Source organism: Notamacropus eugenii, chromosome 5 (assembly GCF_028372415.1).
Source record: "Notamacropus eugenii isolate mMacEug1 chromosome 5, mMacEug1.pri_v2, whole genome shotgun sequence".
NCBI lineage: Eukaryota > Metazoa > Chordata > Mammalia > Diprotodontia > Macropodidae > Notamacropus > Notamacropus eugenii.
In genome coordinates, this window is record NC_092876.1 from 188,506,959 (window position 1) to 188,531,650 (window position 24,692).

Genomic DNA, 24,692 nt, shown 5'->3' on the forward strand with positions numbered 1-24,692 from the left:
ATTTTTTTTTAAGGTGAGATGTCCTTTTGGCATAAAGCCTAGCAGTGTTATCAATGCAATCTAGCAATCTGGCAGTTTTTGTGTTGCCATATTCCCCTAAGAATTAGAGGAAAGCTACTCTGCTTTTTTCAGTGCAGCCAGGGGATGAAATACTTTGATCATTCAAATAGAATTAGAGCAGTTTGCCTCCTAGGCATTAAATATGACAAAGTATATTTAATTTATTTCTCTTTCGTATAAACACTGAATATCTTCAGAAAAAAATAAAAGTTTAATGTAGGGATTAAAAAAATTAATAACAAGTAAAAACTTTTAATTCAACTTCAAAATAAGAGATGGTAACTTCAGAAAAAATACATTAACTTTAAATATGTCAAAAATGTGAACTGGAGTTTTCATTCCAATTATAGTGAAACCAGAATCACATAAGATCAAATATTTTTTTTAAGAAGAATTCTATTTATATAAAATGCTTACTTGTTTTGGACCCTTATTTTATGACATGAGCCTTTTAGAAAAGATAAACTTTAAAAAAATCTCTTGTATTCCTTCCTTTCTGTTTATTACTAAAATCATTTTGTAAAGGCTTTCATCATCTCAGTCCCAGACTATGTAGTAGCCTCCAAACTAGACTGTCTACTACCAGTCTTTTTCTACTACATCCCATCTTGCATCACACTGGCATATTATTCTTAAAACACGCTGAAATTACACCCTCTGGCCACATAGCCTTCTACTTCTCCCAACCATTCTAATGAGTATTCTGTTTGGATTTACTATGACCTATCACTTGATCTTGCTGTATCACTAATTTTTCCAGATTATCTTCCCCACACTGACTTCACTCGTCTCTACAAGCAGCCCTGATTCCATGGTCTATCACTTTAATTTTTCAGTTGTTATTGCTTTTGAATCACTTTTTCCCTGACCTTATCCACTTCCAAATCCTTTCCCCTAGGAGGGTAACCGCACCATCAAATTTCTGTTCTCATAAAATTTGGCTAATTTTATCCACTGCTACTTGACAATTCTTGTGCTTTAATTTTGCAGACTAGCTAAATCATTCTCCACAGCAACTGTTCCAAACATTTTTTCTCTTCTGCATAATTTCTACTTCTGCAAACATTTCCCCTAACTACATGTTACCCCATATAAATACAGCAATAGATTAAACCTCACTGAAGAGGTATGAGTTTCAGAGTTGATATCTTGCAGGATCATGAAGTCCAGGAAAGCAGCTGGGTAGGAAATGATGAGGTGAATGCCTTGGTATCCTTAAATGGTGGAAAATGTAGGAGGAACTAACTATCCCATGTCTACCTGTGCACCCCAGTCTCTCCAGCTAGGAGGGAAGGGCCTCAAAGGCAGTAGGTATTGAAGAGAACTTAACATTCTGTAAGATGAAATCAACTCAAACTTGCATCTCCTCTATCCTTTTTCTCTCTCTGGTTGGAGAGGGGGGGTGGTCTTTGGAGATATTTTTCCAGGTCCTCTACCATTTAAAGAGGGCATTCACCTCATCATTTCCTGTATGGCTTCTCTCTTGGACTTAATGATCCCTAGGAACTAATTGCCCTGTAAAATGAAATCAACTCTGCAACTCACAGCTCCTCTAATAATTTCCAAACCCCACTGTGCAAGGTACTCTTCCCCTTTCAGCTTCTTCAGCTGCTTCCCCTCCTCCAACCCCCCATTAGACTGTAAGATCCTTGAAGGCAGGGACTGTAATGTCCTTTTTTTCATATCCTCAGGACTTAGCACAGTGACTGGCACATAGTAGGCACTTAATAAATGTTTATTGATTCTGACTGACTCATTTCACTTAGATCAAGGCTGTTTGACAGGAGATTCTTTAACCTTCCTTCTCATTCTTCATCCCACTCACTCTGATCTTTTATTGTCTGGTCTCAGAAGAGGTATCTCTACTACTCACTATGGTAAATCTCTCTACCTGTGTCCTTTATTCAATTTTTCTTCCACTTCTTATAGGAAGTTGTTTCAGGAATCATTTCTTCTCTCTTATACACAGATCTCCACTGCTGACACTTCCTTCTGATTTGCCCCCAAATATGCTCAGGATTCATCAACATTAAGAAATCCTTTCTTATATCTTCTACCTAATACAGTTATCATCTCATCGCTCTCTTCTGTTTTTGCTGCCAAACAAGTCTACATCTGACTTCCTAACCATCTATTCTGTTCTCAGTTTCTCGCAATCTGTTTTCTTATCCATAATATTCTACTTTAGCTACTTTATCACAGGTCGCTTTTTTGATTAGGAAAAAAACCAAACACACCAAACCAAAAACATGCCTCAAACTTACTGACTTCTCTGTATCAAGTGACACAGTTAACTTATTCTTACTACTAGATATTGTCCCCTCTTGTCCAGAGATAAATATGCTGTCTTGGATCCCCTTCTACAACTCTAGCTTTTTTCTGTCTTCCTATTTGTCTTTCCAAATTTGTTAGGTGGGTGGTTTACCAAAGTTTTGCTATCAGCCTTCTTTTTTCTTACAGAATACCTCCCTGAGCAATCTCATTCATTTCCAGGTTTTCAACTATGACTTCTGTGCTGAAGATTCCCAAATCATTATCTTCAGCTCTGATTTGTCTTCTGAGTTCCAAACCCACATCTCCAGTTGCAAATAGGAAATCTCCACATGGATTTCTAAACAGCAGCACAAATTTAATGTCTAATATTGACACTGTCACCTTTCCTCCTTAACATTATTCTGACTTTACTATTTCTGTTAGTCTGCCAAATATGAAATCTTGGGAGTTATTTTTGACTCTTTGCTCTCCCCCACATTTCATCAATTACCAAGTTTTGTTAATTCTACCACTGAAGGATATCTGAAGGATATTCCATACCCATTTCCTTTTTGATATTTTCATTGCTATCTTCCTAGTATAAATTCTTGTGATTACAGATTAGATAACTGCAATTGCCACCTACCAGATAGTTGATATCGGTAGAGCAGAAGGATTGTTGAACAGCAGCAAGGGCTTAGATGAGGGTTATAAAAATTAACTATATATCATTCTACTTGTTTGATCTCTGAGGGCTCCATAGGTCTCCCATTGCATTCTGGGCCATGTGCAAGTCATGTCATCATTTCTCTGATGGCATGGTCTTCTTTGGCAACGAAGGACAAACACAACATAACAATCTCTGAGGTTTTTTATACTTTAAGCTTCTTAAAGGAAATACTAAAAACTAAATTAAAGAAAAAAGATTTTTTTCAAGATTCTATATTCATGCAATCATCCCCCCGCCCTGGAAACAAATTCTTCTTTTCATTCAAGGACCAGTTCAGTTGTTACCTTCCCTGTTATAGTTTTCAGCTGAAAGTAGTCTTTCACTTGAACTTTCTTATTCTACCTCTATTTAAAATCCTACTCTGATGCCTCATCAAGGCATGAAAGTGACCCTGGGCCAGATAAGAGAAGCACAAGATAAGGCAAGTTCTACTAAGCTAGAAAGGACTTGTGCATAGGGATGGTGATGGATAGCCATGACTAAGGAACAGCCTAGGTAAATTCAAGAGGTTCATCTTCAGGCTGGCCGAAAATGATATATTTTTTTGGTCATAAGTCTGGAAGATTGTCTACTAAGTTCTTGAAAGACATGAACTATGTCAGTGGAGTGAACTCCTAGATGAAATTACAGATACTTGAAGTACCAGAATATTTCAAAATTCTGAGCACAGACTATAAGATGACAAATATTTGTATAAATATAATTTTAAAAAGGACAACTAAAAGGCAAAAATACTACGGATAATGTTATTTAGAAATGGTTTCAATGCTTTAACTTTTGATTAGATTTATCTATTTCAATTCAGTGACTGCATTTGATATGCAAACACTGGAAGAATTTGTGTTTTAGTCAATGTGAGGAACTTCCAGTATGGCATATTTACAAGCCAGCTATAACTTACGTAGGTAAGTCCCAAGACTCTCTTGGGTGTATGTGAGAGGCAGGATTTGAACCCTAGTCTCCTTATTCCAGGGCCTGTACTCTACCTGTCTTTTTATAACAGGGACTAGATCTGTGATTTTGTTGACATAGGGCACTTCTGGATGAGGAAATTCTACTAATGTAGACTAATATCTTCTCTGCAACTTATAATTTAAGGCATTAGGGTCAAACTCAAATAGAACCCTATGTAAGGATCCTTGTGGGCTCCATACTGACTTCGGAAATTGCATATCATTATCTATGCTCTATTGTATTTTTATTTATCTTATCAAATATTTCCTACTTAGATTTTAATCTAGTTCCAGTCACACTTGGGAATATTTGTGTCAGTAATGTGGCCAACTGGGCATGTGTGTTTGACACTTGACCTAAAGGGTGTCTAGAGCAGAGATCTTGACTGCCTCTGAACCATACCAAAATATAACTGGGTAATATTTAACAAAATAAATACAAAACAATAAACCATAGATAATGTTAATGTTTTATTTCTAATAAAGGCAGCCTGCAGGGATCCATACGTACAATTTAGTGGCCCCATTTCTATTTGAGTTTGACACCATTGGTCTAGGGTTAAATAACTTGCTCAAGGTCCTACTGCCAGTATAACAAAAGGCAACCTTGAACTCAGGTCTTTCTGGCTCTAATGCAAGCTCTCTTTCCATTATACAAGAGTACCTATCATTTTATGAATAATTTAAATTGGGGTGCATGTGATAAGGTTACTGTCCCTGGGATAAGAACCTGGAGATAGATATGGTCAAGGAGCAGTAGCCATTGAAACATGAAACTGAAAGACTGTGGAATCAAGGCTGCCTGTGGAGATAGGTGAAGTCAGTGTGGGAAGGATGGTCTAGAAAAATTAGTAATTCCTCAAAGTTAAGTGACAGGTCATACTAAATTGAAACAGAAGATTTATTAGAGTGATTTCAGAGAAGCAGAAGGCTATGTGGCCAGAGGGTAGAATTTCTGCATATTTAAGAATAATATGCCAGTGGCATGTAGCATAGTGTGTATTAAAAAAGACTGCTGGTAGGTAGGCTAGTTTGGAGGTTAGAACAATAGTTTATGAATGAGGCAATGAGGGCCTTAACCAGAGTGATTTTAGTAGGAAACAGAAAGGAAGGGATATAAGAAAAATTTTTAAATATGGTAATACATTAAATAGCAACACATTAAAGAAAGTATATGACGTTTAAAATGATGTCCATTTCTAGGAAAAATATTCTTTATAATCTTTAATAATAAAAATACTAAGCTAATTTATAGTTGGCCACTGGGAGGCAGGATCTTCAAACCCTTTACATGTCTAGAACTTATTATATACCAAAAAGTTCAACTTATTTTGAAATAATTAAGAATATATAATGGTATAAAGTAATAATTTTATTTTTTCTGGTATAGATTCATAATTGCAATTTCACTTCTGAGTATTTTGGTATTAGAATAGTAACAATCTAATATGATCAGGAAGAAAGTCAATCTGAAGCAACAGAATGATTAGTTATATAGTCCTCGAGAGTAGGGACCTCATCTTATCTATTATTTTTCCATCTCCCCCTTTACCTAGTACAATGCTTTCTATAAAGTAGACATTTAGTAAGTGTTTCCGCATAAATACTTAAAAATGATTTTATCTTATAATAATATTTACACTACTGATTTCTGTGAAAATCTAAAATAGAATTTTAGAAATTAAAAATCAATTACATCTGAATTAAGACCTTATTCCTCATGAAACTGCAGTATTTTCAATGATTCCAAGTCACTCCTTGAATTTTTTAAAAAGCAGTTTTTTAAAAATATAATGTTCTCCTGTTGATATATGGCTGTGAGTAATGGAATATCATGATTTATACAGATCTGAAATTGCAAATGATTCTAAGGCTACTGGGGAGATATACTGTGGGAATATTTTCAATAATGACTTGCATGCAAAACATAACTTAAAAGACATCATAATGAATGGCCAGAGAAGGGGTTTGACAGATAATGTGGTGAGAATGAGGGATACCTCAGGGCTTCAGAGTTGCAGTAACACTCACATATTAAAAATCGAGCAGAAGTTTACTATCACATCGGCCTAGGAGAAGGTGTACTGTGGAGGGTTTAGGCATGGGACCAAAAAAAGGAATTACATTAATGAGAAGGCATCGAAGAGTTGTGATTTGTAGAGGTGGAGGGAGATACCTACTAGGATGAAATCATATATCCATTAAAGAATCCCATAACAGTGAGATTACAAAGAAGGAATCTGTATAACAAAGATTTCTATATCCCAGTAAATGGTCCATAGTGACCAGCTAAGTGCAATTTCTTCGGTGATATGGCCCACTAAATTACCTACAACAAGTAGTCCTGTAACAACTGATTCTTCAGTTTACTCATTTTCTATGGAGAAAGAAAAATCAACCCTTACTAATTAATTAGCCTTAAGTAATTTTAGAATTTGTAATAATTTTGACAACATCTTAGATGAAGTTTATGTTCACACTATCTATAAAATTAGTTTGCTAAGCAAATTAATAATGTAAACAAGATTGTAGGGAACATTTTAAAAATGATTCTACTTAAGATGAACTTTTAAAGTGGCTTTCATAAAAATACATAAAACAATGTGCTGGTGCAGTTGATATGATAGCTTCATAGACTAGACCTGAAAGAGGCTTATGCATCAAAGCAATTTCCTAAAGAGTATCCATGTACCTATTAAAAAATAACAACGGTGCATTTCTTTACAAATATTACACCTAGCTGGGCATGTATGTGTGTGGGGCACACTTATAATTTCTGCTACTGGAGGCTGCTGAGGATGATAATTTAGCTTGGGAGTTCTGAGTTAAAGTAGGGCTAAATCCTACTGGTGCCACACTAGATCTGGCACTCATATGGTAAGTGAGAGAGGGAGGCCACCAGACTATGAATTGGTTCAAGTCAGAAATGGAGCAGGCCAGTGTCCATAGTGATCTATCCTGGATGAGACAGTGAGATGCTGACTAAAAAATTACAACTATATCTATGTCTCTATTTGCATCTCTATCTTTCTCTACATCTGTATTTTTTTTAAACAAATATCCTACATATCAATTCTACATACATAGGTATAGATATAAAGGCATTTACATCTGTTTTTTAAAATAACTATTCTACATATCAAAGTCCTATGATCCCTGACTATAAGGATTCCCTGTCCATTACTAAGGAAAAAGGAATATCCAGTTATATAGATTCATTATAACTAAGCTCCTAGGACCCTCAGGCAGTTCAGAAGAACAGCGTAGTCATACAAGATTTTGCAACCCTCACATGCTTAAGGAGAACATTTATAGCACAGGAAAAAACAGGGTAAGATGGAAGGACAGGAGGTTGTGGTCAGATAGAGCACATATTCAGAGTTCAGGATTTTGTAGGGAAAATACTTGTGGGTGATGATACAATTAAGGGTATCCTAGTGGCTGAGATGGTATGAAACTGCAGACCACAGGAGTTGAGGATGAACTGGAAAGTTATTTGAGGTGACATCATCAAGTTAAAAAGTATAAGGACAGGGATTAGGGTGAAGAACAATTCTGTGAACCAAGTATTGAACTCCCTGAGAAAGGAGGGAGAATGACTTGGAGGCTGGTACGTAATAGCTACTAGGACTTTGATAGGGTGAGAAAGCTGGAAGGAGTGAATCTCAAAGTAGAGGCTGCTAAACGATAGCGGGAGAGGAAGGTGCTGTGAAAAAGGCAGTAACACTAGTTAATTAATCTGCTTAATTAATTAGTCAGTGTCGATTTCTCATGTAATAAGTATTGAAACAAAAATCTTTCAAGAATTTATGATTTCATTAGTATAGGTACTCATTTCATTGATGATGACTGCAACTATTCTATACCTAGGGTATTAATGATTTGCTCTGGATGAAAAAATTCTCCACTTGGCAGCCAAACTTCTGAAAAAGTACTCAATTTTGTTAGACCAGTACTTAAATAACAGACAAAGAACTGATCACAAAACCTATACCTGTAGCCTTTTTAGTTTGGTTGTTGTTATTTAGTCATTTTTCAGTCTTGTCTGACTCTTTATGACCTCATTTGGGGTTTTCTAGGCAAAGATACTGGAGTGGTTTGCCATTTCCTTCTTGTAAAAGCATGCACCCTGACACATCCAGGATGACCTGCAGACATAGGTTCTTAGATTTGCTTTTCTAAGAAAAACAACTTAAAAGGGGATTAACAATCTACTTTAATTATATTCACCAACAGAGAAAATACAAGCAGAGAAATAAAGACCAACAGACAGGACTTCTAACTGTCTGACCATAAGCAAAACATACACCACAGAACAACAGACAGATAAAACTGTCTGACCATACTTACATACATACATACATACATACATAGTTATCAAAGGGAAAAGCACCAACATCTGGGTTTTCAAAGCTGGGGTTGAGGAGGGGAGTGGGGAGGATGGAGTGAAGGGGGTGGTGGCTCCTTAATGGCTACCCAGAGTCTCATCTGGTCATATCATATGAACATGCTTCCGAAGAGTAAGCCCCCAAAGCAAAACCTCATCTCAGAATAGACTACATATACACTTTTCAGAGCCAGAGGGCATCATGACCCGCCCTGACCCACTGCCTCATTAGCAATTAATAAAAGGTATAGGCCTTCCTACAAAACAAGCCTCCCCCAATTAAGCTTCCCCCAGTAGGTTCCACCTGAGGCCTATTAATGGGTAGGGAAGATCTTTCATTAATATAAATCTTATTAATATTATACTTCTCCAGCTCATTTTTCAGATGTGGAATTGAGGCAAACAGGCTTAAGTGACTTGCCCAGGGTCACATAGCTAGAAAGTGTCTGAGACAGAAACTGAATTCAGGTCATCCTGAGTCTAGGCCTGGCACCCTACCCATTCTGTCACCTAACTAGGTAAGATCAGCCAAAGTCTACTCCCTGCTGACATGGTCTTTGAGAACCCAAGGTCATTGCTGGGTAATGTTTTTGCATAAATCCTACATAGAGGAACCCTTATGATAAGCCAGATAGCTTCTTGCTCTCTTAATATATTGGGGGGTTCAAATATGCCACTTAATTTATTAGAGAGGTCTCAGGATATAATACATGGAGTCCTGTATTAGAAATCAAGATTTGGATCCAAATTCTGTCTCTGGAATGTACTAACTATATGATCTGGGGCAAATCAGTTAACTTCTTTGAACCTCAGTTTCCTCAAGTATAAAATGAGGATAATATTGGTTGTAATATCAATATCACAGGGTTGTTGTGAGACTCAAATAATTTTAAAGTGCTATATAATTGTCAGTTCTTATTGTTTGGTTATTATTTTTTGATGTATCTATAAGACTACTCCACTTTTAAGGTCATATATAGTAATAATAATAACTAATAATTATTAGCACTGATATAGTACTTTAAGGTTTACAAAGCACTTTAGAAATATTATCTCATTTATCTCATGTTATCTTATACAACTCTGGGAAATTATTTTATTATTTAATCCATACAACAACCCTGGGAAACTTGTTATTCCCATTTTACAGTTAAGGAAAGTAAGCATGAGAAAGGTTAAGTAACTTGCCTAGGGTCACACAGCCAGTAATTCCTTCTGAGGATGGATTTGAACCTGGATCTCTCTGACTACACTATGCTTCTTAGTTGCCTCAAAATATGCCCTAAAATGTCCTTGAAGATACTTTTTCCATGCAAAATATGGTTATGTCATACAGATTGCTATCCTTTAAATACAAGGACTAGTAGAGAAGCTTTCATTAGTCTTATTTATAAGTCTTCAAATAATATTTTCTAAAGTAAACTTTTAAAGTAACCCTTTTCCTATTTTGAAAAATTCAGTTTTATTTCACTTTCAGTTCCAAATTCTCTCTCTCCCACCTCTCTCACCTACTGAGAAGGCAAGGAAAACAAAACCTGCTCTAAATATGTACAGTCAAGCAAAATAAATTCCCACATTAGCCATGTCCAAAAAAATTAAAGAAAAGAAAGAAAATAGGTTTCAAAGTACACTCTAATCTATTAGCTCTCTATCTGAAGGTGAACAGCATGTTTTACATAACCCTTTTTCTGAATTATATGAGAATAAAGACAGATCATAATTCCTAATTAGATGGTTATATATTCAAAACCATTAGTGGTCTAGCTTAATGTTGCCTTGATGAACATTTACATTCAATAATTCTAATAAACATTAAGAAGAAATGTTCCCCTAATTCCTCTGAGGAAGCATTAAGGACTAAAAGAAGTGTCTAGAGGAGCTAGAAGCAATGAAGGAGAGTTCCTAAGACTGGAATCACAGGGGAGCAATGTAGCTTCCTTTCATTCTCATAAAACATTTATAGGAATTGGGACAGATATTTCCCACTGAAGATTAGTGAAAGTATTTATTACACATTTCATTTATTCATCAGTATTAGAATGTTAACACTCTTTGAAGGAATACAACCCTTAGATAAAGTTTCTAAATGATCTCTCAATTACACAAAACATGAAACTCCTACATGTAGGAATTTAAAAGAAATAAGCATTACCTTTATTACCAAGATCTCTAAAAAAGGTTGGTCCACTTTTATTCTTTTTTGCTGCATTCAGTGCGTCATTTACAGCCTTCAGATATACAAGGCAAAAAAGAGCATCAGTTAAATTTTTTGGACAGTTATATTATTTATCTTTTAAAAAGAAAGAAAAACTTTGCTTACCTCTTTTGTTAGTCGCTTACTTGAGGCTTTATCTGTAGAAGAAAGGAAACAATATTTAAATATGAATATCATGGAAATTATTTTATCTTTGATCAAATTCAGTTGTATTTTTTTTTCAGATTTTCATGGAATAAGATGTGTAACAAATATAACATTTTAGGACTAGCATATTCTATATGCACCTTCCCCCACCCCAATTATTCTTAGACCTCCTAAGAAACAGAACAAGTGTTTCAAGAGAATAATAAATAGCCTGTTGAAATAAGGGTTAAAAGCACAGTTTTGTTTAATATTCTTAACACAAAAATATGAGTCAGATACTACTATTTTGCAAGTTACTTTTTAATTTAATCCCTTTCCTATTTCACAGAAATACTATTGTTGAGTCACTTTTGATTCTTTTTTTTTCTTCTGTATTCTGGTTCAAAACAATAGCCAATCCTTCATTCTTCATGATAATTAAAACTTATTAGAAGTTTTTTGTCTCCACTACGAAAAGGTAAGTTCATATTAAAAAAAAATCATTTAAATTTCTGAAATCAAATTCTATGCTCCTTACCTTCTTATTTCTAATTCCACTTTCCATCACCTTCCAAATATGTTTAAATTTCTTTATCTTTTAGGATTATATCCACAGCATTTCTGACTTTCTTGCTCTTAGCTCCATTATTTCCATTAACCAAGGCTACGTTCTATTTGCAATCATTGTTTTGCTTACTTTGTCCTATTCTTTTAATTTTCCCTGGCCATTCCCCATCACCTTGCATAAGCATATGACTAACATTTTCCTCCTTTCTCCCAAATTTTCTATGAATTTCTATTCTGGACCATCATAGGATTCCCCCATTCCCAAGAGGTGATAGAGTCAGAGAGAACAAGTGCTTATTTTTTTTTAAAATTTCATCTCTTAGTATATCACTTAAAACCTTCAAACACATGATATTGGAATTGGAATTAGAAGTTTTCAAACCTATTCATAATCTTTTATCATTCCATCTTTCCATAAGCCTTGTGATTCCCTCAATCTGTTCTTTATTCTCACTGTGACCTTCATTCTCTCTACTGTGCTGTACCATGGCAAGACATTACTTACACACTAGCTATACTTTCCTTCTTCCCTATCTTGACACCTTGGTGAACCAACTTAACTTACATTATTCTTGAATCTTGAAGCCCTACTGCTGTTCATACCTTGACAAACCCCAAACTTAGTTTACTTCCACCATCTGCCTCCTTTACTCTTATCCTACTACTGCTAAACAGAATTGGGAGGAAATCACGAAACTATGTTGATCTACACATCCTGCCATAGTTTCCTCTCTGCTCCAGGCTCATATCACTAACTGCCTATTCAACATTCTGAGCCAAATATTCTTCTGGAGCCATTTCAATCTCAAAATTTTCAAATGAGAACTCATTTTCTTTCCCCTTAAACTCACCACTCTTCTATACTTCTCTATTACTGTTGAGGACATCATCATCCTTCTGGTCTATCAGCTTTGCAACTTTAGTGTCACCCCTAACATCTTACTATCAAAATAGGTCCCATGTATCTAGTTAGTTGCCTCATTTGTTATTCTCCTCTTCGTTTGTACAGTTACTACTCTAGTTCAGGTCTTTATTACCTATCACCTGGCCCATAGTCTCCTCTAACTGGTCTCCCTGCCTCAAGTCTCTTCCCACTCCAGTTCATTTTCAACACAGAAAAGACAAATTAAATGAAGACTTGAGAGGAATTAGGCAGGTAATGAGATACTAGAGGAGGATTTATCTTCTTATGTAAAAATAATTTTTTGGGAAAAAAGACAAAATGCTTCTCTTTTTCGTCCTATGAATCTCCCTGGTTTTGTTTTTTGTTTTTGCCTTGACTAAAGGTATCCCAAGACACCCTTCCCTACTCACAAAAGGTCCCTGCTACCCAATTGGAGTAAAATTGTAGAGTTCAGTGGGGCCTTTATAGTAGCCAGAATAATCAAGCAGTCTCTCACACCTGTTTTGTTTTCCTACTTCACTTAACATGATGGATTGCAAAAGCAGGCAGTTAGTAATGGTTTGTTAGAGAAATATCACTAAAATCAGTTTCATCATTTTAAAGTTATGCTGTCTCTTGTGTCTGTATGACATCACACACACACACACACACACACACACACACATATAATATGATAAAAGACGAGAATGAAAATCTACCAGTGGAAAGTAAACCTACATACAATCTTAAAAATAAGTTTGTGAAGTTTTATTGGAACAAGGGTAAAAGAATGGAAAATACGTAGGTTTTTTTTTTTTAACCTTGTGATGGAATTTTGGCTGAGGAAACAGACTAAATGTTTTTCAAAAGTCTCCACCTATTTTAGAGATTCCATCATGTGGTTTTCAATATTTACAGTGGAATCATGAAGTAAAAACCAGGTATAGGCACATCTTGTTATGGGCAAAAGGCCATTTTAATACTTAAAATAAGTAAAGCTGCATTAATAAATATCAAGTCTAGATATTGGTCAAATAACTCTGCTTCTAGCCAAAATAAAGTTATTTGATAACTATGACTAACAAAATATTAGCAACAGTTACTAATTTAACTTCATTTTGCTGGAGGCAGTAGTGGTCCTTTGACATAAAAATTTGACAATAGAAATATTTCCATCATCTCTTACTTTTACATAAATATATGAAAAATCTGGCAGCAGTACTGGAATTAGCATGTGAAGAAAGCTAAAATAGGCTAGTGCATGCATGTTCTCAGTTAAACCAGGATTTTTTTAATATTATCAAAAGATGCTTGAAACAAACAATAAAAAAAACTCATTGGCAAAAATAACTAAATCAACAACCACGAAACCTACTGTTCTTTCTACTCATGTACCTGGGAGGAGCCAACTAATAGCTCTTATAAAAGTGATATCAAAGCAAAAAAAAAAAAAAGAGAGAGAAATACAAAAGTATTATTTCCTCTTCCTTAAAACAAAATGTGGCTTTGGGATTAAGATTCAGGGTCCCTGCAGTATTCTGCTTTAATGGGTATTTAGATGGTATTCAGTGGCTACCAATGAAATTATGAAAAGTGGAAGGTGGTTTCCTGTCTTTTGGGGGTGGGGAACCAAATAATGGATTGTTCTCTTAGTAATATTCATTTTTAATTTTTCAGAGTCTGTAATGCTCCATGACTTTGTAGCCTATAACATAAGTAGAGTATTTGTATTTTAAAGAGGGGCACCTAGGTGGCACAGTGGAAAAAGTACTAAACCAGCAGTCAAGAAGACAGGAGTTCAATTCTGATCCTCAGATTCTTTATCAGCTGTGACCTATGTTAAAAAAGTCACTTAACCTCTGTTTGCCTCAGTTCCCTCATCTCTAAAATGGGGATAATAATAGTACAAATAGTACCTACCTCCTAGGATTGTTGTGAGGATCAAATGAAATAATAATTTCAAAGCGCTTAACACAGTTCCTGGCACATAATAAACATTAAGTAAATTTTAATTATTATTATTAATGATATTTCTTATATTTTGAGTTTTTTTAAGAAGCTTTAAAATTGTTTACACCCTTTGACTCAGCAATACCACTATTACTGATACTACTGTATTCCAAAGAGATTAAAAAAAAAGGACCCATATGTACAAAAGTATTTATATCAGTTCTTTTTGTGGTGGCAAAGAACTGAAAACTGAGAAGATGCCTAACAAGTGGGAAATGGTTGAACAAGCTGTGGTATATGACTGTGATGGAATACTCTTGTGCTATAACAAATGATGAGCAGAATGCTTTGAAAAAAAAAACAACTAGAAAGACACGAATTGATACAAAGTGAAGTGAGCAGAACCAGAACTTATACACAGTAACAGCAATACTGTTCAATAATCAACTGTGAATAACTTAGCTATTCTCAGCAATACAAAAATCTAAGACAATTCTGAGAGACTATAATGAAAGAGGCTATCTACTTCCACAGAAGAAACTGATGGAATCTGAATGCAGATCGAAGCACACTGTTTTTTAATTTCTTTTTTTTTTTAGTCTATGTTTTCTTTCGCAATATGACTAATATGGAAATGTTTTGCAGGATAGCGCATGTATAACTTTTATAAAACCGCTTGATTTCTTAATGAGGTCAGAGGGGAGGAAGGGTAGGAGAAAATCTGGGACTCAAAATTGTAAAAAAAAAGGTTAAAAATTGTTTTTATGTATAATTTGTAAAAAAAAAAATATTAAAATTTAAAAAAGCCTTACAACTTCCTGAAGGCAATGGAACCCTACTCTTCTCTTGCCTATTTGTATTACCTATTTATATACTTCCAGATAAGTTCTACAGGTCCACTTAACTCTACATTAAAGGGTTAGTAACAAGGAACGAACCTGTGATTTCATTGGTTTCTAGTGAAGAACTTCCTCTACCAATGTAGGTAAGAATTTGCTTTGTAATTTATAGTCTTAGAGAGTTGCCTAGAGCACCAAGAAGTTAAATGACTTTTCCAGGGTCACACAACCATTAAGTGTCAGAGATAAAACTTGAATCTAGGTCTTCCTGGCTCCAAGGCCAGTTTTCTACCAAATACATAATAGCCATTCTTCATCTACTTTTAGATGGTTAGGTCAAACTCTTCTGAAGAATCATGGATCTCTTCTAGAAAATCTGCAATTTTCTGCAATTTGATGAAACCAGCAAAATGTCATTTGCAAACAGGATAAGCAATAGGACATGACTATCATAAGGAATTCACTTTCAATTTGGAATTCCTCCTGATCTCTTCCATGATAACTGTGTATCACAAATTTCCCTGTTTTTTGCCTTGACTGAAATGAGCAATCAGAGGTCTGTCAAACAATGTTATTTCTGTCCTTGTATCTTTCAAGAACTCTCAAATAATGTTGCTTCTATTCACCTTCCATCCACTGCTCTTACTTCTTCTTGCTGGAACGAAATAAATCTAATTCTTACACATGACAGTCTTTTAAATATTCAAAGAATGTCATCATGTCACCTCTGCATTTTCCTTTCCCAAATGAAACATTACAAATTCAGTGATTCCAACTTGTACGCAAAAAGGAAACTTCTATAATATCCCTAATAAGATTTTTAGATCTCCTGCAGAAGACCTCCAAGGACTGTGAACCCCTTACTTCCTGAAGCATTCTTTTCACTTTTGAACAGCTCCAAATGTTGGAAGTGTTTCCTTATATAAAGCCAACATTGTGGGTAAAAGTGTGCTGTTAGTGGAGATAGTGGAAAAAGTGGTGGATCTGGAGTCAGAGGGCTTGGTTGTAAGTCCTCCCTCTGCCACTTTAGTTCTCCTGTGACCAACGTCACCTAACCTCTCCAGGCCCCAGTTTCTCCCACTATAAAATGGAATTGTGACTAGATAACCTCCAAGGTACTATCCAGCTCTGAATTTATGATTTATGATCTAAAATCTGCCTATGTGTTAACTGCTACCCATTCTCCTAAGTTCTGCAACATGGGACATCAAGTAGGAAGTCTAACTAATATTTGAAAATACTTATCAGTTTCCAAAATTTTTTTCTTCATGTTAAATATCCCCAGTCTGAGGCAGCCAGATGGTTCAGTGGATGGAATGCTGGGACTGGCGTCAGGAAGCCCTGAGTTTAAATCCAGTCTTAGACCCTTACAAGTTGTGTGACCCTTGATAAGTCTGCCTATTTTCTCTACTGTAAGATGGGGATAATAAACACCAATTACAGTACAAGGTTGCTGTGAGGATCAAATGAAATAATATTTATAAAGTCCTTAGCTCATTTCCTGGCACATAACAGGTGCTTAATAAATGTTTGCTCTCTTCCCTTCTTCCTCAGTTTCTTCAACTGATCTTTTATAAAATATGCTCTCTAGTGTCCTAAGATTTTTAAACAAATCTTTTAAAAATGCAAACAACCAAGATCTAGCAGCATCTACATTAAGAGATGAGCAGGACTGGAATATGATATTCCAGAGGTCAAAGGAGGTAGGGTTAAAACCAAGAATCACCTACCCAGCAAAACTGAGTATAATACAACAGGGGAAAAAATGGTCGTTCAGTGAAATAGAGGACTTTCAAGCATTCTTGATGAAAAGACCAGAGCTGAATAGAAAATCTCACTTTCAAACACAAATCAAGAGAAGCATGAAAAGGTAAACAGGAAAGAGAAATCATAAAGGACTTAATAAAGTTGAACTGTTTACATTTCCACATGGAAAGATAATATTTGTAACTCTAGAGAGTTTTCTCAGTACTAGGGTAGTTGGAGGGATTATATACATATAGACAGAGGGCACAGGGTGAGTTGAATATGAAGGGATGATAACTAAAAAAATTAAGGGGTGAGAGAGGAATATATTTGGAGAAGGAGAAAGGGAGAAATACAACGGGGTAAATTATTTCTCACATAAAAAAGCATTTTCCACTCCATGGAGGGGAAAAATAGGGAGGTGAAAGGGAAAGAGTGAACCTCACTCACATCACATTTGGCTTAAGGAGGGAATAACATGCACATTCAATTTGGTATGAACATCTATCTTAGACTACAGGAAAGTGGGGGGAAAGGGAGTAAGTGGGGGTGAGGGGATGATAGAAGGGAAGGCAAATGGGAGAGGAGGTAATTAGAAGTAAACACTTGAGGAAGGACAGGGTCAAAAGAGAGAACAGAATAAATGGAGTTGGGATAGGATAGAGGGAAATATAGTTAATGGAAGTGGACTGTTATGGAAGTGTTTTGTATGACTATACATGTATACCCTATATTGAACTGCTTGCCTTCTCAGTGGGGATAGGTGGGGAAGGAGGAAGGAAGAGAAGTTGGAACTCAAAATTTTAAAAACAAATGTTAAAAATTGTTTTTTACATGCAACTGGGGAATGAAATATACAGGCAATGGGGTACAGAAATCTATCTTGCTCTGCAAGAAAATAGAGGGGATGGGATAAGAGAAGAGAGGGGTATGATAGAAGGGAGGTCAGACTGGGGGAAGGGGTGATCAGAATGAATGCTGTCTTGGGGTGGGTGGAGGGGAGAGATGGGGAGAAAATTTGGAACTCAAAATCTTGTGGAAGTAAATATTGAAAACAAAAAATCAATTAATTAGTTAGAAAAATAAATTAAAAAAAATCAAATGAGACTGAGGAAAAATTAAAAGAAAAAAGAAAAAAAAGAGCAATACAAGAAAAACAAGATTATAAAAAGAGAGTAGACCAATTAGGAAAGGAGACCTGGAATCTTACAGAAGAAAAGACTCCTTGAAAATCAGAACTGGGCAAGGGGAAGCCAGCAAAGTTATAAGAGATAAAGAAATACTAAAGCAAAATATAAAGAATGAACAAGTAGAAGAAAATATGAAACATCTCATAAGAAAAAGAAGTGATCTGGAGAACAGATCAAGAAGAGAAAGCATAAAAACAACTGGACTACCTGAAAGCAATGATCAAGAAAAGAATCTTGATACAATAACACAAGTAATAATTAAAGAAAAATTGTCCTGAAGCATTAGAATAAGAGGGAAAAGTAGGAATGGAAAAAAAAAATCCACTGATCACCACCTGGAAGAGATCCTATGAGGAAAACTCACAGGAATATTATAGTCAAATTCCAAAACCCCCAGCTCAAGGATAAAATATTAAGAGCAACAAGAAAAAAACAATTTAAATACGGTGGTGACACAATTAGAATTACACCAGACCTAGCAGTGGTGACATTAAAACACTACAGGTCTTGGAGCACTATATATCAAAAAGCAAAAGAACTGGGGTACCAGCCAAAAATATCATACTAGGTAAAGCTAATCATGATCCAGAATGAAAAAAAAAATAGACATCTAATGAACTGTCAGACTTTCAGGTTTTTGTTTAAAAAAAAAAAAAAAAAAGACAACCAACCTGAACTTAATAGAAGATTTGACATACAAGAGCCAAGAGAAATATAAGGTACATACCAAAGACTCAATAAGGACAGACTATCTTTTATGTATGTAAAATGTATGTCAAAGTTCATTATTATTAATTGGGTAGTTCATAAGAAAGATTGGGGCAGACTCGAGTATAATATGACTTTATAAAAAGTAAAACTATTTAGGAACAGCTAGAAAGAGTAATTATCTTATACAAATGAGGTGCCAGAGGAAGAACTAACACAGAGGAATTAGATGGGGGATGAGGCCTGTTAGTTCTGGAAAACTACTTTCATCAGGAATGGGTTCTATATCTAGAAGAGTATAAAAATCTTCTAAATTCAGAAAGAAATAAAATACTAATGGGATAGGGAGAGGGGAGAGGATGAGGGAGGGATCTCGAGAGGGGAGGGTAAAGGAATAGGTTAAAGGGGAGGGTATAAAAGGGTGTTTAACCCCTAGCTCAAGGATAAAATATAAAAAACAGTAAGCATAAGATAATTTAAATATGATGATGCCACAATTAGAATCATGCAAGACCTAGCAGCAGAGACACTGAAGGACTGCAGGTCTTGGAACACTATATATCGAGAAGCAAAAGAACTGGGGCTCTGCCTGAAAATATCATACCCAGCAAAGTTAAGCATAATCATGAATGAAAAAAAAATGGACATTTGATCAACTGTGAAACTTTCAAGATTTTGGTAAAAAAAACCAACAACAAAACCTGATCATAATATATTTGACATAATAGAGATAAGAGAAACATAAAGTACATACTAAAGACTAACTATAAGGGATTCAATAAAGGCAGACTGTGGACTTATTATATATGTAAAATGTAAAACGTATGTGTAAGATTATTATTAATAAATTAATAATAATTAATAATAATAGCTCATAAGAAAGACTGGCGTAAACCTGAGTATGATATGAACTTAAAAAGTCAAACCATTTAGGAACAGCTAAGAAGAGTATTTTATACAGATGAGATACATAAGGAAGAATCCACACAGAAGAATTAGATGGAGGAGGAGAGTTGGTAGTTCTGGTAACCTACTTTCATTGGGAATAGGTTTAAAAGGAACAATACAAACATATTTAGAAGAACATAAAAGTCTTCTAAATTCAGAAGAAATAAAATGGTAAGGGGATAGGGAGAGGTGAGAGGACAAGGAAGGGATCTTTAGAGGGGATGATGAGGGAATAGATTACAGGGGGCAATAGAAGGGTGTTTAGATTTCTGGAAAAGGGAGGATGGAGGAGGAATCCTTGGAGGAACAAAGGTAAGTAACAGGAGGGCAAGGTAGTGGGTAGAAGTAAAGTAGATGAGGGAGGAGGGATAGGAAATAAGAGATACACACAAACATAAAAACAAAGATCAGGAGTGGAATTTGTTAGAGAAAATATATGTTTATATATGCATTTATATAAGTATATATGTATGTATATATGTATATATATGTATGTGAGTATGTATATATCTGTGTCTTTATATAAATATATTCACACTTAATTGTAGCCTTTGGAGGGGAGGAAAGGAAAGGGGAAAAAAGAACAAAGTAAAAAGTGCACAGCAGAGAACAAAAGAAAATTCACAAGGAAACAAAGATGGACAGCTCTCAACACAATGTGCAATATTTATTACATGGGCTTTCTTGAAATGGAAAGTTATTGCTATATATTTTGAATCCTCTCTTATATTCTGCTGTGTATAGGACATACTTTTTTTCTTTTCTTATTTTGTATTTAAGTTTATAATTTTCATTTTCTTTTCTTATTGTATATTTAAGTTTTAGTAATAACAAAAAGAATAGTATGTATGTTAATTTTTGATTCAGAAGTTTTCAGTGGGAGATTAAAAAAAATTAGCTGGCACAATACTTCCCTGTGTCTGTCTTCTCTTACCTGGGGCCTTATCGGTCCAAGAAGTAAGAGCAAAAAAACCGTTTTTCTTAAAGTACTTTTTCTTGAGTTCCTCTCTCTCTCTTCCTGACTGGCCAAGTCAGGGAGGCAGACAAGAAAAACACAGATGAGAGGGACAAGGATCTTTTCTCCAATCTGCAGAAATTTGAGGCACTATAAACTAATCAGAGACTAAAATGTGAGTTCTCTACTGTGCATTTCTAAATTATAGTTTGAATGTTTTTATAAATGCTGAAATGTTTCAGTGAGTTTTAACTCTCTGTAGAAGTTGTTCTTAAAGAAAAATAAGAATAGAACTGTGAAAGTTGTAAGGAAACAACACTTAGATCTCTTCTCACTCCTTGCCTGGAAAGTGAGAGATTTATTGTTTTAGTGTTGGTGGAAGGTGACTTCCCTGATTAGAGAAATGAGAACTGAAGTTAAATGACAGTATCAGTGAGATTCTAAAGTGTAGAAAAAAAAACATAATAGCTGTGTCATTTAAGAGCTGCCTATTAACTCTTTCCTGGTTCACACACAATAAAGAAGTTTGTATAAATTAGGGAACTAAAAAGTAAGTTTTATTACAAATAGACACTTGGGAATTCTACAAATTAAACTTAAATACAAAGCAATTTAGAAAGTAACTTTTAAATTAGTGTGTATTTTTAAATGATAAATTTTGCAATAAATTAATTGGAGTAGATCTGAACAACTTGTCAAGAAGAAAATCAGAGTCTTATGCACTTTTATGATAAACAATATAAAAGGGATTTGGAATTAGATCCATCCAAACTACATGATGCAGAAATTATTAACTCCGCTTTTGTTAGCCAATTTCTGCCCCAAACTAAGTGGTATATCTATATTTTCTGCCCTATGGGGCATGAGAAGGATGAATTTAGGAGCATTAGCCTATATTTATATGACAGAAAGAGTAAAAGAAGGGAAAAATCTGAATCAATATCTTTACTTTGCTTTACAGGAAGGGGTGTTACACCCCTATGAGCCCTCCTATCCTATTCTACATCAGAAAACTGCAGGTTAGAGAAGGGGAAGTCGTTTTGGGATAAATTCCAAAGCCAGTTTACATTCTGAAGTTTAAGAACTCTCTTGCTTCTTCTTATATTTTATTTATTCTTAGATTATGACATTTATTTTCACAAAATTTTGAGTTCCGATTTTTCTCCCCATCTCTCTCCTCCCCCCACCCCATAACACCTTGCATTCTGATTACCCCTTCCCTCAATGTGCTCTCCCTTCTATCACACCCCACCCTTCCCTTATCCCCATCTTCTCTCTTTTCTTGTAGGGCAAGATAGATTTCTATACCCCATTACCTTTTCTTATTTCTTATTTCCCAGTTATATGCAATAATAATTCTTAACATTCGTTTCTAATACTTTGAATTCCAACTTATCTCCCTTCCTCCCTCCCCACCCATCCCCACTGAGAAGGCAAGTAATTCAATATAGGCTATATATGTGTCATTTTGCAAAAGACTTCCATAATAGTTATGTTGTGTAAGACTAACTACATTTCCCTCTATCCTACCCTGTCCCCCCTTTATTCTATTCTCTCATTTGACCTTGTCCCTTCCCAAAGGTGTTTACTTCTAGTTACTCCCTTCCCCCATTTGTCCTCCCTTCTATCATCCCCCTCTTCCCACTTGTCCCCTTCTCCCCTACTTTCCTGTAGTGTAAGATAGATTTTCATACCAAATTTAGTGAGCATGTTATTCTCTCCTTAAGCCATATGTGAAGAGAGTAAGGTTCCCTTTTTCCCTCTCACCTCTTTTTTCTCCTCCATAGAAAAAGATTTTTCTTATCTCTTTTATGAGTGATAATTTGCCCCATTTCATTTCTCCCTTTCTCCTCCCAATATATTCCTCTCTCACCCCTTAATTTTATTTTTTTAATGATATCATCCCTTCCGATTCAACTCAATCTGTGCTCTTTGCCTATATGTGTGTGTATGTGTGTGTGTGCGTGTGCGTGTGCGTGTGTGTATAATCCCTCTACCTATCCAAATACAGAGAAAAGTCTCAAGAGTTACAAATATTATCTTTTGATGTAGGAATATAAACAGTTCAGCTTTAGAAAGTCCTTTATGATTTCTCTTTCCTGTTTACCTTTTCATGCTTCTCTTGATTCTTGTGTTTGAAAGTCAGATTTTCTCTTTAGTTCTGGTCTTTTCATCAAGAATGCTTGAAAGTCCTCTATATCATTGAATGACCATTTTTTCCCTTGAAGTATTATACTCAGTTTTGCTGAGTAGGTGACTCTTGGTTTTAATCCCAGTTCCTCTGACTTCTGGAATATTATATTCCAAGCCCTTTGATCCCTTAATGTAGAAGCTGCCAGATCCTGTGTTATCCTGATTGTATTTCCATAACACTCAAATTGTTTCTTTCTAGCTGCTTGCATTATTTTCTCCTTGACCTGAGAAATCTGAAATTTGGCCACAATATTCCTAGGAGTTTCTCTTTTCAGGTCTCTTTCAGGAGGTGATTGGTGGATTCTTTCAATATTTATTTTGCCCTCTGGTTCTAGAATATCAGGGTAGTTTTCCTTGATAATTTCATGAAAGATAATGTCTAGGCTCTTTTTTTGATCATGGCTTTCAGGTAGTCCCATAATTTTTAAATTGTCTCTCCTGGATCTATTTTCCAGGTCTATTGTTTTTCTAATGAGATACTTCACATTATCTTTTATTTTTTCATTCTTTTGGTTTTGTTTTGTAATTTCTTGGTTTATCATATAGTCATTAGCTTCCCTCAGCTCCACTCTCATTTTTAAAGAACTATTGTCTTCAGTGAGCTTTTGAACCTCCTTTTCCATTTGGCTGATTCTGCTTTTTAAAGCCTTTTCCTCATAGGCTTGTTGGACCTCTTTTTCGAATTGAGTTAGCCTATTTTTAAAAGTGTTATTTTCTTCAGCATTTTTTTGGGTCTCCTTTAGCAAGCTGTTGACTCGCTTTTCAAGCTCTTCCATGGTCTGAGCCCATTGCATATTCATTCTGGAGGTACTGGATGCAGAAGCCTTGACTTCCTCTGCCAGTATGCATTGTTCTTCCTCATCTGAAAGGATGGAAGGAAATACCTATTCACCAAGAAAGTAACCTTCTATGGTCTTATTTTTTTTCACTTTTTTTGGGCATTTTCCTAGCCAGTTACTTGACTTCTGAATCCTTTGTCAATAGGAGGGTCCTAGTGCTCAGGGCTGAGGTTCAGATCAGCTGCTCAACTGCCCCAGGGGCTTTAAGCTGAGCCACTCCCACAATGGAAACTGCTGCCTGATTCTGCCACTGCCACACAGCACTGCTGCCCTGCTGCTGCTGCTGCCGCCACTGCCTGGGGCCTATGCTGGGGGAGGACCCTGCTCCCCTCTCATCCACCTGGGAAAGCCCTCTCACTGACTTTTGAAGTTTTCTTTGGCGCTTGTGGGTTGAGGGATCTGAGACTCTCCCTGCTGAGGATTCTGCCCCAGAGGCATGTTCCTGTTCTCTTTGGGCTCCGCTCCACTCAGCGTCCCGTGGGATAGACTCTTACTGTTGGCCTTTCAGGTTACCTTTGGCTGGAGATCTCTTTCACTCTGTCGTTCTGTGGCTTCTGCTGCTCTAGAATTTGTTGAGTCATTTATCACAGGTATTTTATGGGCTGTGGGTGAAGAACTATAGTATGTGCATCTTTCTACTCTGCCATCTTGACTTTGCCCCCAAATTCTCTTTCTTCTTGACCACAGAAAGAGAAGCTTATTTAAGGAAGCAACCTGAATAAAAGTAAAATTTAATTTGGAAAACACTTTGTGTTACTTCTGTGAATGATATAACAATATTTAATCATTATTTGAATAGATAAGGTATTTCTAAGCTGTTCATTAGGGCTGGGAGAACTTGGACCCCCTCTCCTGTGCCTCAACAGAAAGGATAAGCCACTGCAAACTTTCTGCCTTGTGTTCTGTGTTACAGACCTATTAGCTCTCTGGGTGCCACCACCTCTGCTACCCCTTCTGACTGCACCTAACTTAAAAACTGTGAGGTGATACTATATATGAATTAGAAATTGGATAATTTGTAAGCCCCTTAGAATCCTTACAGTATTGGGATTACTTTAGAACCCCAATAGCAAATGTAGTGCAATCATAAGATGGTGTAGAAAACAATTTTTGTGCCAGATTGCAAAGAAGATGGGTTTTATAGTCTGGG

The 24,692-nt window shown here is 35.7% G+C and overlaps 1 protein-coding gene across 2 annotated transcripts in view; it reads right to left on the reverse strand.

Moving 5' to 3' along the window:
* Positions 1-24,692, reverse strand: part of MICU2 (mitochondrial calcium uptake 2) — a 171,960-nt gene that overhangs the window by 46,149 nt on the left and 101,119 nt on the right. For both annotated transcript variants that reach the window (XM_072611715.1, XM_072611716.1), the window contains exons 3-4: positions 10,704-10,735; positions 10,536-10,611 (exon numbers count right to left, since the gene is read on the reverse strand). In XM_072611715.1, coding sequence (XP_072467816.1) covers positions 10,536-10,611; positions 10,704-10,735 — 108 coding nt within the window. The remainder of the gene's footprint in view (positions 1-10,535; positions 10,612-10,703; positions 10,736-24,692) is intronic.